The 25,302-nt window shown below is 32.7% G+C and overlaps 1 protein-coding gene across 1 annotated transcript; it reads right to left on the bottom strand.

Moving 5' to 3' along the window:
- Nucleotides 1-623: 623 nt before the first annotated feature.
- Nucleotides 624-13,394, bottom strand: LOC145095946 (zinc finger protein CONSTANS-LIKE 5-like). Its single transcript, XM_079033752.1, has 5 exons — nucleotides 13,285-13,394; nucleotides 13,169-13,209; nucleotides 12,992-13,065; nucleotides 747-998; nucleotides 624-647 (listed from the first exon to the last, which is right to left on the bottom strand). Exons 1-5 carry the CDS (start codon nucleotides 13,392-13,394, stop codon nucleotides 624-626), a joined length of 501 nt encoding a protein of 166 aa, XP_078889878.1.
- Nucleotides 13,395-25,302: the final 11,908 nt, after the last annotated feature.

Here is a 25,302-nt window from a genome sequence, read left to right as displayed (position 1 = left end):
AAACTTCCATCCTAAATCATTATCAAACTGTTACTAATAAAGAATCTACACGGTTTATGATAATATAAGACGATATTTTGTATTTTAAAATCACAAAATTGGGGATTGATACAATTGGAACCAATATTAACACCAAAACCTAGTATCATTCCCAGTATTGGTACCTGTTAGTTCTTTCTTCAGTTCTCAACATCGACTTTCCACCCGATTCGGTATTCGAGAATCTCGAATGCCGCTTTCATCTCATCTTATCCCTTATGCCTCCAACATATAAAAAAAAAGTAATATTTGCAAAAAGTAAAAACTCTTTTTAAAATTAAATTTCATGCTCTCGTACTAATAAGTCCTCGTGGTCCCATTTCTCAAATTTGGCTGGTTTTCATTTTGTCGAATGGGAAGCTTAATGGCTCATGTAACACGTTTGCTATTGTTCTTTTCTTTGTGTTTGTCTAGTAAGAATGTGACAATTTATAAGTTTTATTAATAAAATGTAACGTTTTTCATTATTATCTTCATTTTGAAATACAAATAGATATGTACATTGTCCAAAATACGTAATTCCATTCTAAAGGAAGTCTTTAACTTAAAATTGTAACTCAGAAAAATCATAAAAAGTATCTTATTCAATTTCTTTTCACGAACCTTCCCTGCAAATACAAACGATAAAACAATAGACTGATATTAAAACGAGACTTAAACTATTTAACTAGAATGGAAAATAAATTATAGAAAGAGACGTATATTACCTTAATACGAGGGCGTTTCTCAACATTCAACTTTCTTACTTCATATCGAATGGTTTTAGCAAATAAACGGTTGCGTCTTTTCTGTTTGTATCTCTGGACACTAGCATCTCTATGTTGAATTATTGCATTGGACCCCACCGCTTGTAATGCATCCTCTCCTCTGCCAATGTCTGTATTTTCACTGTGTGTCATTTTGGGAACTGTCCATGAGCCTCTGTTGCGACCATTGTCTCGTTCATCATGTGTGATGCCCTAACATAACATAAGAATAATAAGAAATTTAATATTACATGTAATCGTTATTAAGAATTAGACATGGTAACACATTAATTTTTCAAGTTTATGTGGTGCAATGTGCCCATAATCTCTTTGTAGCTTGTATCTTACAGTTTTACAAATTAACATGGACAAAACTAATGTCTAAATAATTCTATCTGGTCATGACTTTAGAGGTCATCTTATTAGAGATTAGGTTAAAAGCAACAAAATAGCAACATATTTAAATTGTTTTGTTTACTATAAAATAATATTTCTATTTCTCCATGGTAAAAGATTGTACACTTAAAAGGGATAATTTCATAAAAAACCTTAAGTTTGACAGAAAATGTCGGTTTTACCCTTCGGCAGATTTTTAGTTCGTTTATACCGCAAATTTGTCATTTTTTTGTTGGTTTTGCCGTTGTTACCTGCAATAGCAGGTTTCCAGGTTATTATGAATTATTTTTTTGCGAAAAAACCCCTTAAGCTTACAAATATTTTGCAAAAAAAACCCTTAAGATTATAAACAAATAAAATATAAATATATATTCAAAATTTGATAAAACTAAATAGTTTTCTACTGAAACATATTTTTAGTTTTACATACGCTAACTTTTATATTTGTTTGATATAAATTTTTTATATTTAAATTTTAAAAAAGTTACCTAGTTTTAACAAAATTTGAATATATTTCTTAATTAATACTTCAACTTTTCAAAACAAAATTAAAAAACATTTGTTAGTTAATATTTAATTATGCTAAAATAGTTAATATGAATAATATGGTATCAAGTACATTTAATTATTTTTTTTAAAAGGTAAATAAAAATATTTATATGTTTAAAAAGTTTGTATTTCAGAAATACTAACATATCACATTTTTTATATGTTTAAATACATAATAATATTATCATATTTTTTTTATAAAAATATGATAAACATTTTAAACATCCAAAATAAATGTAAACATTTTAAACATATAAAATATAAATATATTTGTCTGATTTATTATATAAATATATTTATTTTTATAAAAAAATATGATAGTTTATTATTTCTAAAATACAAACCTTTTAAACATATAAAATATTTTTATTTTTCTTTTAAAAAAATTAATTGAATGTAACTAATGTCATATTATTATTAGCTAACAGATATTTTTTAATATTTCTTTGAAAAGTTTAAGTATTAATTAATAAATATATTTAAATTTTAATAAAACTAGGTAACTTTTTTAAAATTTAAATATAAAAACTTTATATCGAACAAATATAAAATTTACCGTACATAAAGCTAAAAATATGTTTCAATAGAAAACTATTTAGTTTATAAAATTTTGAATATATATTTATATTTTATGTTTATAATTTTAATGGTTTTTTAGCAAAATATTTGTAAACTTAAGGGGTTTTTCGCAAAAAATAATACATAGTAACCTGAAAACCTACTATTGAAGGTAACAAGGGCAAAACCGACAAAAAAATGACAAGTTTGCGGTATAAACAAACCAAAAATCTGCCGAAGGGTAAAACCGACATTTTCTGCCAAACTTAAGGTTTTTTTATGACATTATCCCCACTAAAAACTCCATCTAATTTAGGGTTGGTGGATGAGATAACATGATTCAGACATAACCCGTTGTGTAAGAATATGTATACATCATCTTACTTTCATTATTAACCTATTTCATACTACTTATAAATAATTTGTATTTATTTTAAATCAATAAAGTTTGTATTCATAAAAGAGTTTGTAGAGACCCATTTTTATAACGAACGGTGAGTGCGGAAAAATGATATCTCGAGATTAATCGTGTTTTTGGAAGTATGAACACGAAGAACATATTATGAGTTCATAAAAAAGACTAATAACAAAGAGAGAATAATATTGATATTCATGAAGAACATGGTGGGAGAGAAACTCTCCCTAGGTAGGAGAACCCACCAACTTTTTCTCTCTAGATTACATTGTGAGAAGTAAAGTAATCTCTAAGAAAAGTAAAGTGAGCTAGCTAAAAAAATAAATGACCAACTCTCCCTTTATATAGGAGGGAGAGTATTTACACCATAAATACAATAAATCGAAAATACAACCTAATAAACACTCATTATTTGTGGAGAATTTACATGCATCAACATTCTCTCCCTAAATGCTTACAAATGATGAGAGATACAATAAGTGATACAAGACTATAATACAGTAATCCGACTAGCGAGTGTGGTAATAAAATGAGATCAAGTGTTGAAATGTCTCTGAAACTCAGAAGTGTCTGTGAAGTTTGAAACTGACCATGAATCTCTAACAATGAAGGTCTTCGGCTTCAAAGCACTACCAATGAAGCAGAAAAGATAAGATCCAAATCTTCAAACCATTCATAATCACCCGAAGAATGAGGTCACCATGAGCAAGTAGAAGATCCAATAAAAGAAACACTTCGGCTTCAAAAGTCTGAAAAACATCTCGAGTTCTCGAATCATAACACACCAAAATTCTTCAAAGAATAACCTGCTAAAAATGTGAAGCATCCATAAAATGTAGTCCCGATAAACATAATGTGAGTCCAAAAACATGGTCCAGCAACGCCAAAAATTTAATCCAAGGATCAAAAATAAGTGTCACGTCACATCGCCAAAATAATCTTCATCTTCAACATATCACAAATCCAAACTCGTGAAACCATAAGAACTAAACCAGATGCGAACACAAAATCATCCTGTGGTAGAGTCCGGATAATAAATAATCTGAATCGGAAATCATCGAGTAATGCCAAAAATTTGATCCGTGAAGACCAAAAGTAAGTGTCACATTGCATCACTAAATAAATAATCGTCTTCAGAAGTCTTCAAAAATCCAAACTCAAACAATCATAATAACCAAATCCGGATGATATTCTTTCCCTATTTTTGATAACCAGTGATCGGATTATCAAAAATCAACAAATCATCAGATGGAGAGTGTCGGATACCAAGAGCTAACAGAGAAGCTCTCCCTAGATGTATGAAGGGTCTCGATAAGAAACAAGAAAGAGTAAAATAAATACTCTTGCGGTCATAAGGAGGCGGGTGACATAGTTGTTGAAGCTGTGCTGAGAAAATAATCTGTTGTGCCAAAAATATATATCCAAATATCCAAATTGTGGTGCCGGAACACTTGAAGTGGCCTTCAATAGAGAGTAAAGTCCACATGCTCAAGATACGTGATTCGTCAACCAAAAATCATAAGCAACAAGTCATAAAATCCCATAATGTGAAGATTGCGAAACAATTTTGTTGATCAATCGCCGTTACGGTGCAAGCATCACAAAGAATAATATGAAGTCCGACTGTGGTAAGAGTATTCTTCCAAAAATAATAACCGGTATGCACTAACCCATGTGACAATCCAAGGTTTGGTTGTGGCAAAAATTGGTGTTAAAAAAATTGGTTTTAATAAAAAATTGGTTATAATAAAATATGGCTAAATAAAAAAATTGGTGTTAAAAAAAATAATTGACTAAATAAAAAAAGTTGGTTGAAAAAAAAATAATGCAGAAACAAAAATCTAAATAAAAAAATAAAGTTCTAAAAAAGGGTTTTTAAAAGAAAAATAAGGGAAAAAGGAAGGGAGGGGAGGAAAAAGAATGAGGGAAGGAGGGGGAGGAGGAGGAAGGGAGGGCTGAAGGAAGAAGGGAGGAGGGGGGCGGAGCTGAGGGGATCCGAAGTCTGAAGAGATTGCGGGTCTAAGAGGACAACGAGTCAGGTAGGTGACTGCGGATCAGATGGACAAGGCTGCGGATGATACGAGTCGGGAAGCCACTGTGGACGAGGCATCAGAAGGCGCGTTGTTGTCTGAAACTGCGGTCCGAGCCAAGAAGGCATCTGAAGCTGCGGTAGAGGCGAGCGCCTGCGGATCCGAGCTTTGGTCCGAGGCTGCGGTCGGAGGGCGTCCGCAAGAGGGAGGCTTCGGTTCATGGCTTGCTGACCTAGGCTGCGGATAGGGACTTCAGATCAGGGCCTTAGAGGGGCTGCGGGGAGGCTTCTTAGGAGACTCCGGTAGGAAATTTTTTGGCTACGGTTCTGGGCTCCGAGAAGGGTTGAACAGGTGATAAAAAGTGTTATTTTTCATGAAAAATAGTACCGCAAATGTCATATATTCATATTTTATTGAGGGGAATATTTTTTTAAAGCATTTTAAGTCAACAAGTGGGTCTTGGGAAGACAAAAAGAAGAGTGTGCAGGTGGGTTTTAGGGTCAAAAGGTGATGGAATTTGTCATAGTCACATGGTTTTTGTTTGGGAAGGCAAATAAGAGTGAATTACTCTTTACCCAAAAGAGCAAAAAAGGACAAAGTGCTTTTCACAAACACAATTTACGTCCAAATTTCTTCACATTAAAGATTCACAGCAAGAAAATGAGGAATAAAGAACTTCATACCTCAAGAAGATTTCCATGCTGCTAGGTAAAAATAAAATCCACTTCTCTTGAAAATAAGTCCATTCAAAACCACTTGGGTTGTGGTGGCTTGGTAAGGCATGTGGAAGATATGGTGGATAACCTATTGACTCATGTTCAAATCCTGGCACTACTAAGCCCTTGTGGCCATGGAGGTTCACCTGCAGTGACTCCAGGGCATGAGGCAAAGCCTCATGTTTGCAGCGGGGGATTAGTCGGTGCGCGAAAGCTGGCCCGGAAACCCTCGTTAGGGAAGTTCCCTTTCTAAAAAAAAATCCATTCAATTTGTGTCATCTCATCCAAGAATAAAAGAACTCCCGGAGCAAATTCTTTAACAATTTGGTGACCACAAAAATAATTTCTTCACCAAATTTCTTCATTTTTTCAACAGCAAAAATAATAATCTTTTAAGAACATCTTTTTCCAGCAATAAATAGAACGAGCAGCAGCAGCAACATTTTATTTTTACTAAGATAGAATCACCCATAAGATAGAACTAAGAAAGAACTCATAAAAAAAAATTCCGATAAGAAGCCCGAAAATTTTTTTCTTGCAGAAACACGGAAAAATCACAAGATAATCACTAAACCGGAGTCGTTCCCTTGAACGAATCGTGAGATCTTCAAGGTACGACTCTGATACCAATTGTAGAGACCCATTTTATAACGAACGGTGAGTGCGGAAGAAGATATCTCGAGATTAATCGTGTTTTTGGAAATATGAACACGAAGAACATATTATAAATTCATAAAAAAGACTAAGAACAAAGAGAGAATAATATTGATATTCATGAAGAACATGGTGGGAGAGAAACTCTCCCTGGGTGGGAGAACCCACCAACTTTTTCTCTCTAGATTACATTGTGAGAAGTAAAGTAATCTCTAAGAAAAAGTAAAGTGAGTTAGCTAAAAAAATAAATGACCAACTCTCCCTTTATATAGGAGGGAGAGTATTTACATCATAAATACAATAAAGCGGAAATACAACCTAATAAACATTTATTATTTGTGGAGCATTTACATGCACCAACAGAGTTATTGAGAGAAGATCTTATATTAAAAAAAATCGATTCTTGCAATCTGGAGCCGTTGAATGTGGAAAGGTTTAGAATTATGGCATTACAAATTCAAAATGTAAGAGAGAACGACACTAATGGTCGATGTTTTAAATGGATTTATTTTTAGGGCTTTGAAATTTAGGGCATTATATATTAAAAAAATGAAAAATATGTTTTTTAACTTAATATAATTAAAAGGTTGGCAGTTGACTGAAGGACCTCTGTACCTATCTATCTGAACACAACACATTTATTATACATGCTAAGTAAATCAAGCTAACAATGTTTTGGACCTTTTTAAGGTCAATCCAAACCTATGTATTTAAATGTCAAATTTATGTTGTGTTTTGTGTCATATTGATAACTGCCACTCTCAATATATAATCATATAAAAATAAACTAAGAAGATAAGCCATATATATATATATATATATATATATATATATATATATATATAAACTAGCAAGAAATAAAAACTATAATGTCCTATGATAACCACCACATTTATTGTTCAAACTTTTGTGTTATATTGATAATTGGCACTCTCAATATACAATCTTAAAAAAATAAACTAAGAAGATAAACTATATATATATATATATATATATATATATATATATATATATATATATAGAGAGAGAGAGAGAGAGGTTCATTTGAGACCACCTATATTTTGTGAGACATGAGAACCAAATTTTAACCGTTGATCAAAACTGATCTTGTGGCTAAAAAAAATAACCCAGATCAAGGTGCCTAATTAAGTTTTTAGGGGCAGTTTAGTCAATATCCTAATCATAATAACTAATCATGCTTTATCTCCTATTCATCATTTAACGTAACAAGATGCCGTCTCATTCATCTGATGATTTTCTCAATCGCAACCAAATCGATCAAATCCTCCTCAGAAAGTTATCTGTTTCATTTGATGAAATCGCAACTAAAAGTATGATATTCAAGAACTTCAAGTTTCGATTGTTAGTCTATTAAATGATTTTCATCAGATCATCATCAACAACAATCGATCATCAATTGATATCGATTTCCAACAGTTTTCAAGCTTTGATTTTTTTTTACAATCAAATCTGTGATTTTAGCAATTCATCATCATCTTAGATGTATTCTCGATTATAGGCTTTGATTTCAGCTATTAATAATTTGTTTCAAGATGTATTTTTCCTGCGCATTCGAGCACATATTACGTAAAGAAAAGCAAGCAATAACAATGAATCTTTGAGCTAATATGCATTCTTTCTATAAGTTAATGAGGTGTGTACAAAAAGTTATTATTATTGAGCAAATTCTCTTAAACTAAAAATGCGCTCAACCTGTTTGATGAAAGTCCTGAATGAATAATGAGTTTGATGTATCACTCCCTCCTTCCTACGACTTAAGTCCTCTTTAAGAATATGTGTATATTTACTAAATATGAGTCACAATCGGTGAAAAATGATATAATATTTACTTCTCATATTAGCTTCACTACAGTTTTGTTTAAATATGATTTTTTTTTTCAAACACAAAAGTTTGGAGATTTATTTTAGCATAATTTTGTTTAAATCTTGATAGAATTGTATATTGTTATGATTAGAATAATAATATGTTTTATGTTTTATTTTAAGTATCATGATGTATATTTATACATGTTTGAAAGATTTTGAAAGATTAGTGCTTGCATCATAGGGAAATATCTGACCATGTTGATGCTTGGAGCTTGGAACATGTTTTTTCATCGGTTTGCCTCTAAATGATTAAGTCATATTCTTGTTGATATAAATGTTGTTCTTTTTCCATCATATTTAGACAATTACACTAAATGGTGCATATATGAAAAATTGGAGTAATCATTGTATGGAAATCTCAGACTATGTTGATGCTTGAAGCTTGAAGCTTGAAAGATGTTTCCTCATTGTTTTTATTATTTTGATTATATGAGTGAAAGGTTTAGGTTAGTTACTATCCTCTTTGTCAGTAGCATGTGAAGTAAAAGATGAATTTGGACCAGTTTAGCATGAACCAGAAATGGTACTTGGTCGCATTTCATCATATTTTTTATTACATTACATAGTAAATAGTATATTATTATGATTAGAATATTTGAAAAACATTACTCATACGTCCTTCTATATTCAGAAAATTAAGTTTTTATACAATTTTGTAAATATTTATACAATAACTAATATTAATGGAATACTTTTTTATAGGTCAAATTAATGATGGTGCTGAAGAATCACACTCAAGCAATGAACTCGTTTCAACTAATGATTATTTTGGTTGGATTCTGGATATTATACATGTATATATATATATATATATATATATATATATATATATATATACATATGTTATAGTCTACTTTGATTTTTCTTTGTTAAACTACTCAATTAGTTCCATATTTCGTTTAGAATATGATACATGATATAGTGCACATATTTAATGATATAGTCTATTATTATATGTTCTATATTAATGATACTGATATCTTATTGAAGTGTATAACTCTATTTTTAATAATTTATAAGTGTAATATTCTTATACACGTTTATAAATGATGATGTAATTGAATGTGTTTTCTTACCATGACTAATATTCTAGATTTGATTATTGTTATGTGTTATATTCTACATTGATATTTGTTGTTGATATAATCAAGTAGTGTTATATTTTAAAAATCTCATTATGTTTAAACCTCTGAAAAGTAACAACATATAACATTATTATAATATAATGTTCTACATATACTACATATTATTTTCATGTAATAAATTAACTTATTTATTTAAAAACCTATAACATAATTCTATTAGAATATTCTACATATACATTTATGAAAACAAATAACACATAACATTACTCTATTTGAATATTCTACATATACATATTATTTTTATTTAATAAATGAAATTATTTAACAATAAACCTATAAAATTATTCAATCAGATTATCAGCATCATACATCATACGTTAGATTCAAATGAGATGACCTTAATCAGATTCTCTAGTAAAATATTCTAATATTTTAGTGTTCATAAAAAGATAACATATGTAATATTCTAATGTTCTAAAACATATAACATTATTCCAAAAGAATTATTATACATGAACATACAACCTATAAAATTATTCTATCAGAATATTCCACATATACATAGTAAATAAGTCTTATTAACATTACATATGATATAACTATAAATTCATTTTTTTTGTAAAAAGGTCATTACATATGAATCTATAAAAACCAACGAAATTTAACACTATTCTAATAGAATGTTCTAAATGACAATTTTTTTTGAGACCTTAAGACCATTAGACCACTTTTCTCTAGTGAAATATTCTAATATTTCAGTGTTCATAAAAATATAATATATGTAATATTCTAATATTCTAAAACATATAACATTAGATAGAGTTATTATACATAAACATACAACCTATAAAATTATTCTATTAGAATATTCCTCATATATACAATAAGTAGGTTTTATTAACATTACATATATCTATAAATTCTAAAATATTATTGTAAAAATGTCATTACATATAAATCTATAAAAAAGCAACATTTAACATTATTCTAATAGAATATTATAAATGTACAGAAAACATATAACATCACTCTATTAGAATATTGTATATGAACTATAACAAAAAATGAACAATTCATCATAAAAGCATGATATTTCAAATTGGTCAAAGCATAACTATTTTTAACCATGACTATTATTCTGTGAAACTTTCACTGGTCATTGAAACAACCATACCTATGATTCAAAACTAAAAAAAGATAACCAATATTCAAACAAACAAAACACTACCATCTCATTCATAATCAAAGACTTTCAACAATTCTAAAAAAATTATTCACGTCCTTCCAGTATGTTTCTTGCATCGATCCATTCCTTCATCATTTTTAATGACCATCCTTATCAACCTTTCCCTATTCCTTTGCTTCGTCAGTTACTTTCTTATGGAATTGGAATCTGATTAGTCAAAGCATAACTATTTTGTATGCTTCCTATTCTGCAGAAAAGCTTCTTTACCAAAGTCAATATTTCACATTTCCACTTACTATTCAAGAATAAATTTCCATCTGTCGCATTAAGAACACATCAGAATCGCATTAAGAACACATCAGAACAAATTTCATTACTTTTCAATGTGTATCAAACACTAATTCTAGCTACAGTAAATAATTTCAAAAATGTTTAACCAAATCTCAATAAAGAAGCTCATTTCTAGACCAAGTTATAGTGAATCAGGATCAAACACTAACCATAGCTACAATATAAATTTCAGAAAAATAATTCCTAAATTAAAATAAAATTTTTAGCAACTTCCTAAAGCCTATTACAATAGATGATTTAGAGTCTACATTATGTAGAATCTAAATCTGAATCAAATACTATCGAACCAAAACATAAAGAGATGAGTTCAGTTATGTCAGGATAGAATAACAAATTCTCAAAATTTTAGTTTGACTTATCAAAGTAAGCAATAACATCTGGTTAATCAATAAAATAATATCTTAAATCAAATTTATGAAGTAACACCTAACTTTACCAATCATAATACCTAGAATATTAAGTTACTAAAGACTATTTTACTAATATTTTTACTGGATCATCTAACTTATCAAACAAAGTAACGTCTGAATCAAATTAAGAAGTACCATATTACTTATCAAACTAGAATACTTATAATATCAAATTATCAAACAACATTTCACTAAATACTTACTAGATAATCCAATTACTCAAACAAAGTAACATCTAAAATCAATTTAGGAAGCAAGTTATGTTTGCATAACATTCTATCATTTTCAATAACAATTTTCTTGCAGAAAATATGAATTCAGTACAGAATGCATTATGTCGAAAACCTAGCAGGCGATCACTAAATTTACCAAACACCTAACTGAAACTAGAAGTATGAAACTATAAACCAAACAAAAAAAGATCTTGAATCAAATTATCATTCAAATTCCAAGAATATCTCTACAGATTTTGTGAATAACTTCATATATGCATAATAACATAGCTTGGATTGTAGATTTATTAACATTGAAATTGTTAACAACCAAAAATGAGTCAATGGAATCTTTTATTACCTGATGAGAAGAATCCTTCCTCAACTAAGAATCATGAGAAGAAGTAGCAGTTGAGGGATTGGAAAAACATGATTCAATATCAGAATATGAATAAAAACGTTTAAAATCAAAATGACAGTGAATCAAAATTGATTTTTAGGGTTTTATTGGGGGCTTTGGAAGATCGGTGCAAAGTAGAATCAGAATGAGAAGAAATCTCATAGATGAATACATCAACTCATAATCACATACATATTATAAAATCAACAATTAGAATATTTTAACTCAAAATCACCCGCAAATATAAAATCAAGAACAAATTATAGTATTATACATTACCTGGGTTAACTCTTGATGCAAAATATGAATCCGATTCGGTAGAATGATCCATTTGTTGCAAAACTAAGCTTCAATTTTATTTGATTCAGGAATGTTGATGCTTGAGAACTTGATCCGATTTTAGAATCAAAATAACAATGTTGAAACTCCGAATCAGAAAGAAGTAGAAGATGTTGATGATCGAGATTGAATAAGACGAATTTTAGTGTTCGTATCGAGGTTACTTAGGGTTTTGCAAAGAATGAAGAAGATTGAAGAGGATATAAAAAGTTTTTACGACCTGAATGAAATAGACAGTAAAATCCCCTTACTGCCCCTCCGCACCCTTATTCTAATCCTGAAATTCCATTTAATTGCAAAAATGACACCGTCTCCTAGTGCTTCCTTATTGTGTAATCTGATTTTATTTTAGCCTTAGATTATTCAAGATAAGTGGTCAAAATTTGGTCCCATTGTCTCACAAAATACTATTGTCTCACATGAACCTAACCCTATATATATATATATATATATATATATATATATATATATATATATAAACTAGCAAGAAATAAAAAGTATAATGTCCTATGATAACCACCACATTTATTGTTCAAACGTTTGGGGTGCATTGTCGACATATTGAAAGTGGAGGAGCTTAGCTTGAACAAACTTAATTGCACCAGGGACTTGATAATCCCCACAACTAAGTCATCAGAAACAAGTTGTCCTTGAGAAAGAATGGGTCAAAGAATAGTAATAAGTCAAAAGATGAAGGGTCAACGTGGTTAATTTTGTTGGAGTAATTCAAAATTTTGGGACAGATTAGATCCAAAGGTATTTTGGGAAAAACAATCATATTTTAAGTTTTTGTACTTGTTTATGTTTTGTTATTATGTAGTTGTATTAGAGTAGCTATCATTTATGTTTAGTATAAATAGGTTCGTGTAGATTAAAGTTTTTCTAAAGAGGGATGAACAGTTAGGAAATAAATTCTGTGGGTTCTCAGAATTATCTGTTTCAGAAAGATCTTTATTAAGTGTCTTATTGCATAATAATTCAGTGTCTTATTTCATAATAATTCAAAATGCTTTTCTACAATAAGTTCAAGCTTATATGGAGTTGAAACAAGATGTTCTCCATTCAATATCTCCCCTAGATTAAGTTTCTTATCTTTTACAATATATTTTATTAGAAAAGAAATATAGGAATTAGAAGTTTTTAGTATGTTGTAAAGATAACAAAAGGAAGACCAACATATGCAATAAAGAAGTACCTGTAGAACAAAAGGGAAGATCATAATAAGCATATATTTCCCTGGAAACAAATTAAACAAGAATTCGTTAAAAAATGAAAAATAATAATAATAACTTTAGAGGAGATATGACTAACCGAGGATTAGAGAATGGGCCAACTTTGTTGGCATACAAGGGGACAACATCTCCATCTTTGTAGTGATGATTAAAGGCATCTGATTTTACTTGGTTTCCATTGTAGATCATTAGAAGAGAGAAGTGATTTTTGAAAGCGAGTATCAGCTTTGAAGCTGGTGAGATCATAAGTATTTAGTATCTTAATTTGTATGTAAGAATTTGTAAGTAAGAATTTGTATGTAAGAATTTGTATATGAACTGTAAGTATGAAAATTTTTGTAAAACAACTGTAAACGTTTGAAAAACCCTAGGAATCCCTATGATTCCTACTATTATAATTGGGAGTCTTCTACCAAGACTTAACTGATTCTCTATGTAGTCTTCTACCAAGACTTAAATGTTCCATATGTTCGTCTCTTGTAAAAGTGTGTAATTTTTCCCAAGTGTAACTATCATTATCAAAATATAGTTTTTACATTTATAGTTTAAGTGAAAAGATCACTAAATATATGGACAGGGAAAATTAATGTAGTACTAAAACGTAGCGCTATAAGAACTACTGCTGTACTAATTACCTTAAACCAGATTTATATTAAGGCATTATGTGATAAATTGCACCATACTATCGACTAGTAACAACGACATACGAATGGTCATAATAACGGAATGACGTTTGGCACCCGCAGACCTACAGGTCCGGCTGTAGCTAGCAGCAAGGTGTAGGATTGTCAATCTAATATAGATCTATACGCAAACTCATGCTCTCCCTCCAAGAGACTCTGGCTACAACTCGGGTCATGACATTTAAGTCATGCTCCGATTTAAATCATAATAATTAACGTATTCTTGTATATGTAATGTACTGAACTGTTCTAGCTGTAATGTACGTGCTCTCTACCTACGAAGTATAGTAATGTAATCATTCTCGTATAGTTGTATATGTTCTTTTCCTAGTATAATTGTATATGTAATGTACTGTAATGTTCTAGAAAGTATTGACTCATGAATGAATTGACTCATTGTATGATATCGCGTTCTAGTAATTGTTCTAGTATCTTCTTAAACTACCCATATGGTAGTTTACTAGTAATCTAACTGGTACGTATGAACATGGATGTATACCCTTGCTACCCAAGGGCATGGGATGAACTGGAAGGACCTTTTATGACTATATATGTACACATGATATATAACTAATATTTAAACGACCTTCAGACGAGTAGCCGATATCCCACCAGACCACATCTCAAGCGCGAAAAGGAAATACGGTGGATAGCCTTCCTAAGTCTTTTAAACATTTCTTATATAAATATACATATAGAGGCATGCAATTTATAATATAAAAGCATAAATAAGTTTTGTAAAACATTTGAAACATAATTATTATTTTAAGAAAATATCGACTTGATGTCAACCTATAAAACAATTTGAAGGCATGGGTTTGATAAAACATTTTAGTATAAAGAAACATTTGTTTGAAACACAATTGTAAATAAGTTTGAAATGTGATATACAGAGTAAAATATACAGTGTAATAAGGAGTTTAAAACATATAAAGTGTTTATAAAAATCATTTGAAGGAAACTATATGGTAAAACGGCTAATGAGTAGCCAAATCATTTGAATGTTGTATATTAATCACATGTGATTGATGTAATAACTAGCATAATTCTACTTATCAATCACATGTGATTGATATAATAAGTAGCATGATTCTACTTGTATCCCCCCCAGAGTTGTATCCCCCCCATAAAACATTTAAGAATTGTTTAAAACATTAGTTAAGGGGTATGAACTCACCTGCAGTAAGCGACTGGAATTGAACGGACTGTTATCGTAAGGAAGGATCGGGCAAGTGCTCGGTGTCAAGTGAAGACTTTAAACACACAAAATGATCCTAATTACATATGAAGACATATGTATATAAATAATTAGTGATTAAAAACACTAATTATAAAAGTATAAACATTTAAACGCGAGGAAAACACTTTTGGTCAAGCGCTACGAGGCTAATGGGTTGCAACAAAGGAGTGCAATACCTCAAATGGGAGTTTAAGGTCTAATGACCATGTTCTTTGGATTTTACGGCCCAGGGGAGTAAGCTCCTGGCCATAAACTCTCAACCAATTCCCTAAATGGTGTCTACCAATTATACAACTCATGTGGTGAATTGTTTCAAGGCTATAACAAGTGTTTGGGTGCCATATTAACTCCTTTGGGGAGTTTACGGCCCAGAGACCATATTCCCTTGGATTTTACGGCCGTAAACTCCCTTGGGAGGGTTTTTATGGTGTTTTCAAGTCTCAAACATTTCTAGGTAATGATCTATGTTGGGTTCTAGGCATAAGGAAGGAGCTAGGGTGTCATTTGACCCCTTTATAGGTGTTTACGGCCTAAGAACTTGTCTTGGCCATAAACTCCTCAATACATGTGATTCCTTATGTTTTCTAGGCTATAAACACTTTAAAGTACTTGTCCTAATTTAAGCCTAAGCCTTAGGAAGTGTTTGTGGCATCAAAACACCCCTATTTAGAGTTTTCGGCCCATGAACCAATTGGCCATGTGTTTACGGCCGTGAACACCCCTAGGTGTTGGTATTTTGATTGCTTTGGGTCCTAGACACATCAAAGTAATGTTCTAGGCTAGTCTCTTGGCTAAATGAAGGCATTTTGGGCACTTAACATGGAGTTCACGGCCCAAGAAGCTCCTTGGCCGTGAACTCACTTTCATCATTGTTTTGAAATGATTTTGGTGTCCTAAATATGGAATGACGACTTCTAGTTCGAGTTCTAAAGCTTTGAGGGTCATTGGAACCCTTTAGGACCTTAAAATGGAGTTTACTCCCCAAGTGTTCTTGGGCGGTAAACTCCCAAATCTTGGGTTATTAATCCGATTTCGATGTTTTCTAGTCGTATACACACTAGCATACAAGTCTAAGGTAGTTACAAGTCACGGGGAAAGGACTAGGTAGCATTTAAGCCACTTTTTGGAGTTTACTCCCCAAGAACGTTCTTGGGCGGTAAACTCCCGAATCTTGCAGATTTGCTATGTAATTGGCGTTTCTAAACACAATCTAAGCTATATAAAATAACTAGATCGAAGTACTCACAATTTGGGATAAAAACCCAAAGATCCGTGAGAGAGAATTTTGGCTTTTCTCTAATTGGAATTCAACAAATGAACCAATTTGGTTAAGAATTCTATTTATAGTCCTGAGATATTTTTGGCAGAAAATATTTTTATTCCTGGAATGAATTCTAATGTCCTAGAGTATTGGAATAACAGTGTTGCACAAAACCCTAGTGCATCCACTCTCCTAATATCTCCTTAAGTGTAATATCCTGAAAATTGCCAAACTTATACTCGAAATCTGAGTTTTCACTGTAACTGTTCTACTCCTATTGGCTTCAAATGGTTTGTTCAGAATGGAAATTTCGGGTTGTCACAGAAACGTTCGGGGGCGGAGGATGTCATGTTTAGTATCACAAGACATGCATCATAGTAATCAAAGTAATAAACAACTGTAATAAACAACTATTTCATTAGAAAGAAAGTGTTTACAAAGTATGTGTTCACAAAACAAAGACTACATATGTAAATAAAAAAACAAGACTGGAAGCTATACTGCCCCATCTTCTGAATCCCAGTGCGCGTACCTATCTACTGGTCTCCTAAGAATACAAGTTATTTTGTAAGAGTTGATTAGTATTTAACTTGGTGAGTTCATAAGATTTTAGTGATGTTAAGTAAGTTGTAAATCCTTTTTAGAAAAGTTCATCTGTTCCTCCAGAAAATCCTATATTTCCTGCTTTGATGAAAGATAAGTAAAAATGACTCTACAATCCTTTCTATGAGTACTAAGTGGATACAAGTTATATAAAACCCTGAGTAAACAAACAATCGATTGTGTGTCTCTGCCCTAAGCCCACAAGCAAACAAGGAACAGGGAATGAGGCAGAAGGCACACCTCCCATTGTTTGTTAGATCATCGTTGTATATAACCCTAGCGTATTCACTTGGTACTCACGGAGTGAACTGTAATTGTTCCTTTATATTTGTTGAAAACATTCTTTAAGAAAACCCTTCTTTCTTTTTGTAAAAATGGTAACCACAATGGTTCCTTCTATAATCACTTAGTTTATACTAGCTATATATAATCTAATATCGAATAGATAGTTCATTGAGTGAATCGGCCCTAAGCCCACAATCAAACAAGGAACAAGAAGTGAGGCGGAAAGCACACATCCAAATACCTATCAGGTATTAATTATATATAAACCTGATGTATAAACTAAGGTATTATAGAGTTAAATACCTAAGGTCCTATAAGTTTATATTGGTTTAAGAAAAAACTTCAAAAATGGTCCCTATGGTTTTCAAAAATATCAAGTTTAGTCCCTAAGTTCAAAAAACCTCACAGAAGGTCCCTATGGTTTCAAAACTTTTAACAAATGGTCCTTTTAGCTGACGCCGTCATCTTTCGGCCGTTAAGTGAAGGGTATTTCCGTTATTTCACAAAACAGGGACAATTTATGAAGTTTTTTGTTAATTAAAAAAAAATAAAAGAAATATAATTACTTAATATCTAAACTCTCTCTCTCTCTATCTCTCTCTCTCTCTCAATGCCTGCATCTTATTCCCATGGTCTTATTCTTTGTGTTCACCTGCATCTTTCACACACATACACACTTGAAAGGCCTTCACAAAGCCACCGATTTAACCCGATGAATCTTTGTTTAAACCCACGATTACAAGTTCATCAGCAAAAGAATGTTCATTAAGAAGAGAATGACGAAACATCATCTCCAAAAATATTTATATGAATCCACGATTTCAGTATCAAAAACAGAGGAACTAAGTTTAAATGAATCATGAAAATGATTTATTGGCTAAGCAAAAAATATTTATATGCACAAGGTTTGATTTATGCTCAAGCATTTCAACAAACACATCGTGTGCACACGTTATCTAACCAGTTCTTACCTGCTCCGCACCACCCATTGACTAAATTGGTACATGACAACAGACAATATTTGATTCAAATTATGCTTTGTTTCACTTATACTCTGTTTAATTCGATTTTGTAAACCTCATGTGAATGATTATGTAACAGTAGTGAAGAAGACAACATGTGATTTGTTTCACCAATTAGGACAATGTAGTAAGTTTTGTTCACTAGAGAAGAAAAATAGCAGAGAACCTCCGACTTCCCTCCTGTTTTCGAATCCCATGCAGATCCCTTGCCATATCCTGCTTCATCCATCGAGTTTCAGGTGAGATTTTACTGCGAAATCATAGGGCAACAACCCTTCTTGTTTTCCCTTTTTTCTCTGATTCCCCAGAAAGCCAAAACAAAACCCCTCACCTGCTGATGTTGATCGTGTCGCCCCATCAAGCCACCTTTCCCTTCTCCTTTCGCATTCTTTTCCAAGGCAGAAAGAAAGTATCATCGCTGCTTTGCCCCTTCTCTTTTCTTCAGACCAACTGAGCAATGGAGGTGCTCCATCCTATTTGCGATTAAATCCCTCCACAGATATATCTGATTGGGCCTCTGGGGTCCTCTTCCCCTTTGCACGAAAGATGAACCACCGGAGCTTTAATCTTTTATCTTCTTGCAATTTGATCAATTTGGGGATGAGAGAGAGAGAGAGGTGGGACCCCTTTCATATTAAATTTTATTTATTTATTTAAAAAAATTAATACAAAACCTCATAAATGGTCCCTGGGTAGTGAAATGACAAAAACACCCTTACTTAACGGCTAAATGGTAATGGAGTGAGCCGGAAGGACCAAATGTTAAAAGTTTTGAAACCACAGGGACCATCTGTGAGGTTTTTTGAACTTAAGGATTAAACTTGATATTTTCGAAAACCACAGGGACCATTTTTGAAGTTTTGTCTTGGTTTAATAAAATGGATTAAACCCTTTACTGGTAAGTTTCTAGTTTTTTCTACCAAATGTTCAACTTGAAAAGTATGTTTTTGTACTAGAAAACGACGTACTGAATTTGTATACTATGATCTGGCCCATACTTGATATTCCTTATGATTTCTTAGTGTGTATATATATATATATATATATAAGTAAGGTGGGATAGATAGTAGACTGGGTGCATCTGCTCTAAGCCTACAACAAAACAAGGAACAGGAAATGAAACGGAACGCACACATCCTACTACATGTCGGACCCGATTAATATATATCCCTAACGTAAACTACTAAGGAATCATAAAGTTAACATTATAGGCCCTTTTTCTAAATAACTGTTAATACATTTGTACGTTGTAATTATAGCTTCCGGTACTTTGCAGATGTACCCTTCAGAATTAAGTCAAGTATTCTGCAGATGTACTCCATATATAGCGCCGGTACTTTGCAGATGTACCCCATATATATTTCCGACACTTATAGAGCACCACATATATGTATATAAATCATGGCATTTTGTAGATGCACCATATATAAAAATATCCTTATATACATATAAATCATGGCATATTGTAAACGCACCATATATATATATATATATATATATATATATATATATATATATATATATATATATATATAAGTTTATACTATTCTTATTATCATTGTTTGTTTATAACAATGAGTTAATGATACGTTCCCTTCCTAGGTTGACGGGAATCAATAGTATAGCTTCATGAATCATGATTTGTTCTTCTGTTATAGTATCTTAGTATGTCCTTTCTGTTATCGTGTATTGTATCTACCTCCCTATTTCTTATTATAGTATGTTCTAGTATCTTGTATGAACCGAACCCCTAAACTATACCTATTATAATTTACAAGTATGTTTACTTGAATTGCTACTGAAAAGACTCATTTGTTTACTAAGTTATGATTGTACTTTTAAAACGGAGTTTTATAAACTATAAAGTAACGTAACTTAAAAAGGGTTTTTGAAACGCTTATCACTTATAAAAGACATAAACAACCTTTTGAAAGATGTTTATAACAAACATTTACACAATTATCATTATGTTGAACTTGTATTCCCCCACTTAAAAGCATTTAAAACAGTTTAAAAGATTCATTATAGGGGTATGAACACACCTTATGTGGGTGAATCAAACGAATATGTGCGTAAGGATGAGAAGTTCCACGAATGAAGTCCCGAGACACAAACGAGTCCTAAATGACATATAATGGCATATATTGGCATGAATATAGTGTTTAGAAGTAACCACATGCAAGGAAACACCTTTAGGGACTAGGAAACACTTCGACCAAGTGTTAGAATCACATGTGACTCATCTAAGGGGAGTGTACGGCCACAAGGAGGAGTTTACGGCCACACAAGGGTGTTTACGGCCCTAGAGTTTACGGCCAGGTTGTTTACGTCCGTAAACTCCTGGGAATCATCCACCAATTTCTTGTTTCAGATAGTAAGGCTTGTGATTCTACTAGCTAACAAGCTCATAGAAGGAATACTCATGATTTGGAAGCCTTAGAAGGTGTTTTCGGCGACGAAGAACAAGTGTGTGCTCTTGGTGTTCTTGGTGAAAGATGAAGATTTGAAGATCTAGACAAAAATGGGTGTTTTCATGGATGAATCAAAGAATGATACACATTTAAGAAGGATAACAACAACTAGAGGGAAGAACACTTATGTTTTCGGAGGATTTGGATGAAGAACTTGATGATACTTGAGAGAGTTTGAGGAGATTTTGGCCTAGGGATGAAAATAATGAATAAATGAAGTGCCTTCATGTATATAGGAGAGAGTTTTCGGCCATGGTTGAGTTTACGGCCGTAAACTCCATGTTTACGGACATAAACTCCACATGATGGAGTCTATGGCTTCGTTTGATGGTTTTTAACTAATGTAGCTATATCCTAACACTCTTTCCTTGAATGTATGAGGCTTAGAACACTCTAACAGTCCCTTAATGTAACACCCGTAGATCAGTGCTAGTCAATTTAGAGATGATAAGCGTCAAAAATGACTTTTTTGGGAAAGATTATTTAGAAGGAGTAATCTTAACTAAGATGTAGTTTATGTTACGAGGTTTCCGAATATATAAAGAACGTCGAAATCCGAGTTATAACGAAGAAGTTATGACATGTCGAAGTTTCGCGACAGAACCGGCACGACACAACGCGACGTAAATAGTGAATTTATATTAGAGCGATATTTATCCAAAAAAATCTAAATGAGAATTGAAGATCTCATCGATAGTAGTGTAACGACGGAAATACGGACGAAAACGGATGTCAAACGAAGGAGTTATGAGTTTATAACGGAGTTTTCCTGTCCTGATCTACTAAAAATAATATATAAGTAATATAATTATAATATATTAAAAATAAAGTCAAAATTAGCCAATGGAATCTAAACGATAGTTGTAGAGCATAATCTTATCTTTGCGTCGATATAAATAACGTCGAAAACGGAGTTTGTATGCGAAAGTTATGAATTGCTGAAGTTCAGGGCGCGAAACCCCAAAACTGTCAGATACCACGATGTGGCAAGCAGTGCCACGACGTGGCAGGTCTTCTGACACCTCTGGGAGTCCCTCAGATGTAACTTGCGATGACGCATGCAGTGACGACCAAGCCCACGATGTGGGAAAAGGTGCCATGACGTGGCAAGGGCCAATTTTGCCCTATAAATAGATTTGAAGTGCCAGCCGAGTTTGGTTGCTCATTCTCTCATCTCTCACCCATATTACCTCGATTTACATGTAAAGAAGTACCCCCGAAGCCGCGGTATCATCCCGAGACCCAAAACGAGTCCCTAAGCCCGAAGATCCCGAGAAGTGCAATTCCCGAGCCGAAGCTCTGCCCACGAGGAGCCCGGTTTTTGTGAAGATCTTCCAGATCTACCGAAGAATACTACTTCTGCAAGTTGTAGTGTTGTCTGATCATCTTCTGATCAAGTGAGTGTATAGTCCCTTTCACAAACACGTTTTTAATACAAGTATTGTTTGAATGTATTAAGTATATGTTTTGTGTGAGTGTGTAGTTACTTTCTTCTAACTCATAGTTAGGAGTTATTCTCTATGAGATACGTGTTATGTGTATGTGTCTCATCTATTATTTGGAATGTGTATTGGATGAACATGCTATACAGGTTTTAAACTATGTATAAAAGTGTATATTTATATCTACGAAAATGTTGGGTAGAACATGGGTAGATGGGATAGTTGGTGACTATGGAGTTACCGCCTATTGTATAAACCTTGGGGACTATGGAGTTAGCGCCTACTGTTAAGTAAACCTTGGTGACTATGGAGTTAGCGCCTATTGTATAAACCTTGGTGACTATGGAGTTAGCGCCTATTGTATAATCCTTGGTGACTATGGAGTTAGCGCCTACTGTATAAGCCTTGGTGACTATGGAGTTAGTGCCTATTATATAAAACTTGGTGACTATGGAGTTAGCGCTTATTGAGTAAACCCTGGCAACGATGTCACTTCGTGCCTATACCTCAGGTCAATCCGTAAGAATGAAGGATAGATGATTCTTAGGGTAGATCCTTAAGATAAATGGAGATAATGTGGATGGGTAATTGGGCTAATTGTTTGATGATTAAATATAATAAATATATTATTGTGGGTTGAAAACCCTATATGCTCACCAGGCTCCCAAGCCTGACCCACTCAGTTTTCTTTGCATTACAGGTAATGACACAAGAGTATAAGTTGGTGGACTTGACGAGAGATTTTGGATTATAGATCAGTAGTTATAAATAACTGTTGTAAGGTCTATTTTATACTGTTTATGCTTTTGGTCTGTATCGGAACATGACATCCCGAGATTTTGTTATTTAATGAAAATACATTTCTTTAAAGAAATGCTTTGATAAATTCTTATTACATTTTGTTTTGGGAACAAATTCCGCAACCGTTTTCTTTAAACGATTACTCTGATTTATAAAACAAAGCATAAACAAATCGGTCTTTTTGGCCGTGAAATTGGGGATGTCTGTGACAACCCGATATTTCAACTCTATATAATGACCTAAAAAGTCAAGTATTGTAACCACTTTTGAGATAATGAAATTAACTTCGAAAATAAAAAGTCCAAAAAGTCTCTAAATAATTACCTACTATGTTTGATGTCATTAAACCGTGATCGTACGTAAAAAGAACACCAAAATCTGACTTTGTATAATGAAGTTATGATTTTCCCAATTTCGGCTTAGCGACAGACAGCTAAAAACTCGAATCGGAGATCGAGCGACTTTTGGCCGGAATGATCTAAACGAGAATCGAAGGTCTCGACAATGGTATTTCATCGGTAAAAAGTCTGGCAAAAACAGACGTCAGATAAAGAAGTTATGAATTTCTAACGAAAATTTCTTACCGCGACATTTTAAAAATAAATAATAAAAATAAATTCAAAATTTGCCGACGGAATCTAAACGAAAGTTGTAGAGCATAGTCTCACCTACGCGTGGATATAAAGAACGTCGAAAATGGAGTTCGTATGAAGAAGATATGAATTTTTGAAGTTTATTAAATATTAAAAATATAAATTTTAATATTTAGTCTTGGTATTATCCGAAGGAGGAGTCACCAGGTCGGGCCGAGTTACGCCCAGCGTACGCTCGTACACCTAGTGTACTCGAGGCCTAGGCCTCAGATCGTCCACATCGCGCCCTATGCGAAGCTAGGCCGTCCCATCCGGAGTCCGAAGCAGTCGAGGATGCACTCATGCGTGACGCACGAGTACGCCCAGCGTACCGAGGCGGTTCCCACACCCTATAAAAGGGATGCGAGGGTTCCGAAGAAAGGGCTCAATTTCTCCCAACTTTCTTGCGTTCTTGCCTCGTTTTCCGTGCCTGTGCTTGTTGGATTAGTGTCTAAATCCATAACTATTTTGGTATGTACTTGACCCGATTATGAGCATGGTCCTTTTGGGTTGCCTTTACCATAGCAATATGTAGGATGAATTAAGGAGAGAAAGGTTTAAATATGATTTATTAATATATTATGATAATAATATATTAAAGGAGAAATCATATTGTTTAATTAATTTTAGTCAAGAATTAATTGATAATTAATTTTGTGACTAAAAGAGATTAATTAAACTCAGGGGACTGGACTGCAATTATTGGATAATTGAGTTATTGGGCTAAGGAATGCTAAAGGATCAAGGGGTGAACGAAATTATGATGGAAGCCCATCATATTTTCGTCCATGGCCTTATCCAGAAGGTTCCATGGGCTGCTTAGAGTTTAAGCTGTCCATTCGGGTTTTGATTGAAACCCTAGCAGCCTACACAAGTATATAAAGGACCCCTTAGGCTCCAAAAACGTGGACAACTGATTCTCTAGGGTTTCTAGTCGTTTTTGGGCAGCCTCTCTTCTTCTCCTCTTCATCCAAGTTGCATAAGGTGTTTGTGACTCCATTAGAGGTGCAGCACTTGAGGCACTAAGCTTTCTAAGGCCAATCCAAGCAAGGAATTAATTGTTATTGCTATATAACAATCAAAGGTAATTCTTTAAACCCTAATTCAGTTTATAATATGTTAGATCTAAGTTTATTAGTCTTGGATTCAAAGCATGTACAATAGAGAAACCTAGATCTAAGCATTAGGGTTTGTATGAGCACATAGGATTGTTCTTATGCCTAAAACCCATCAGTGGTATCAGAGCCTTTATTGGTTTCTGTTGTATGTGATGCTATGTTGAATTATTTACTGAAAAATGATTTTTTGGCCTCTGCCCGACCTGACTCGGCGAGTCTGTCTGACTCGGCGAGTCCAGGGGTCAGACAGAGGGATTTTCGGGTTTTGGCTGCTGGTTTGACTTGGACTTGATTCTTAATTTGTTTTATGAAGTTAAAATCCGAATTTTATCTTAATTAAGTGTTTATCCATGCCAAAACAATAGATAATTTCAAATCTTTTAAATATTGGTTGTTTATGTGATAAATATGGATTATTTAAAATTATTTGGTAATTATCTAATGACCAAAATAAGAATAGGTCAAATATAGATAATTATGAAATTAATTGTTTAATTTATGTTATTTGTTATTTGATCCCTTATGTTTTGAAAAATCTC

Source organism: Lactuca serriola, chromosome 3 (genome assembly GCF_051521515.1).
Source record: "Lactuca serriola cultivar US96UC23 chromosome 3, Lser_US96UC23_V15, whole genome shotgun sequence".
Lineage (NCBI taxonomy): Eukaryota > Viridiplantae > Streptophyta > Magnoliopsida > Asterales > Asteraceae > Lactuca > Lactuca serriola.
This window is presented reverse-complemented; position numbering and strand designations above follow the sequence as displayed.

What these genes read in the sequence shown, in the direction of transcription:
- LOC145095946 (XM_079033752.1), bottom strand. Translation starts at nt 13,394, where the DNA reads ATGATCTACAATGGAAACCAAGTAAAATCAGATGCCTTTAATCATCAC. An exon ending in GGCCCATTCTCTAATCCTCG is followed by an intron (nt 13,210 to 13,284) that starts GTTAGTCATATC and finishes ATTTGTTTCCAG; the next exon opens with GGAAATATATGCTTATTATG. An exon ending in AGAAACGCCCTCGTATTAAG is followed by an intron (nt 648 to 746) that starts GTAATATACGTC and finishes TTGTATTTGCAG; the next exon opens with GGAAGGTTCGTGAAAAGAAA.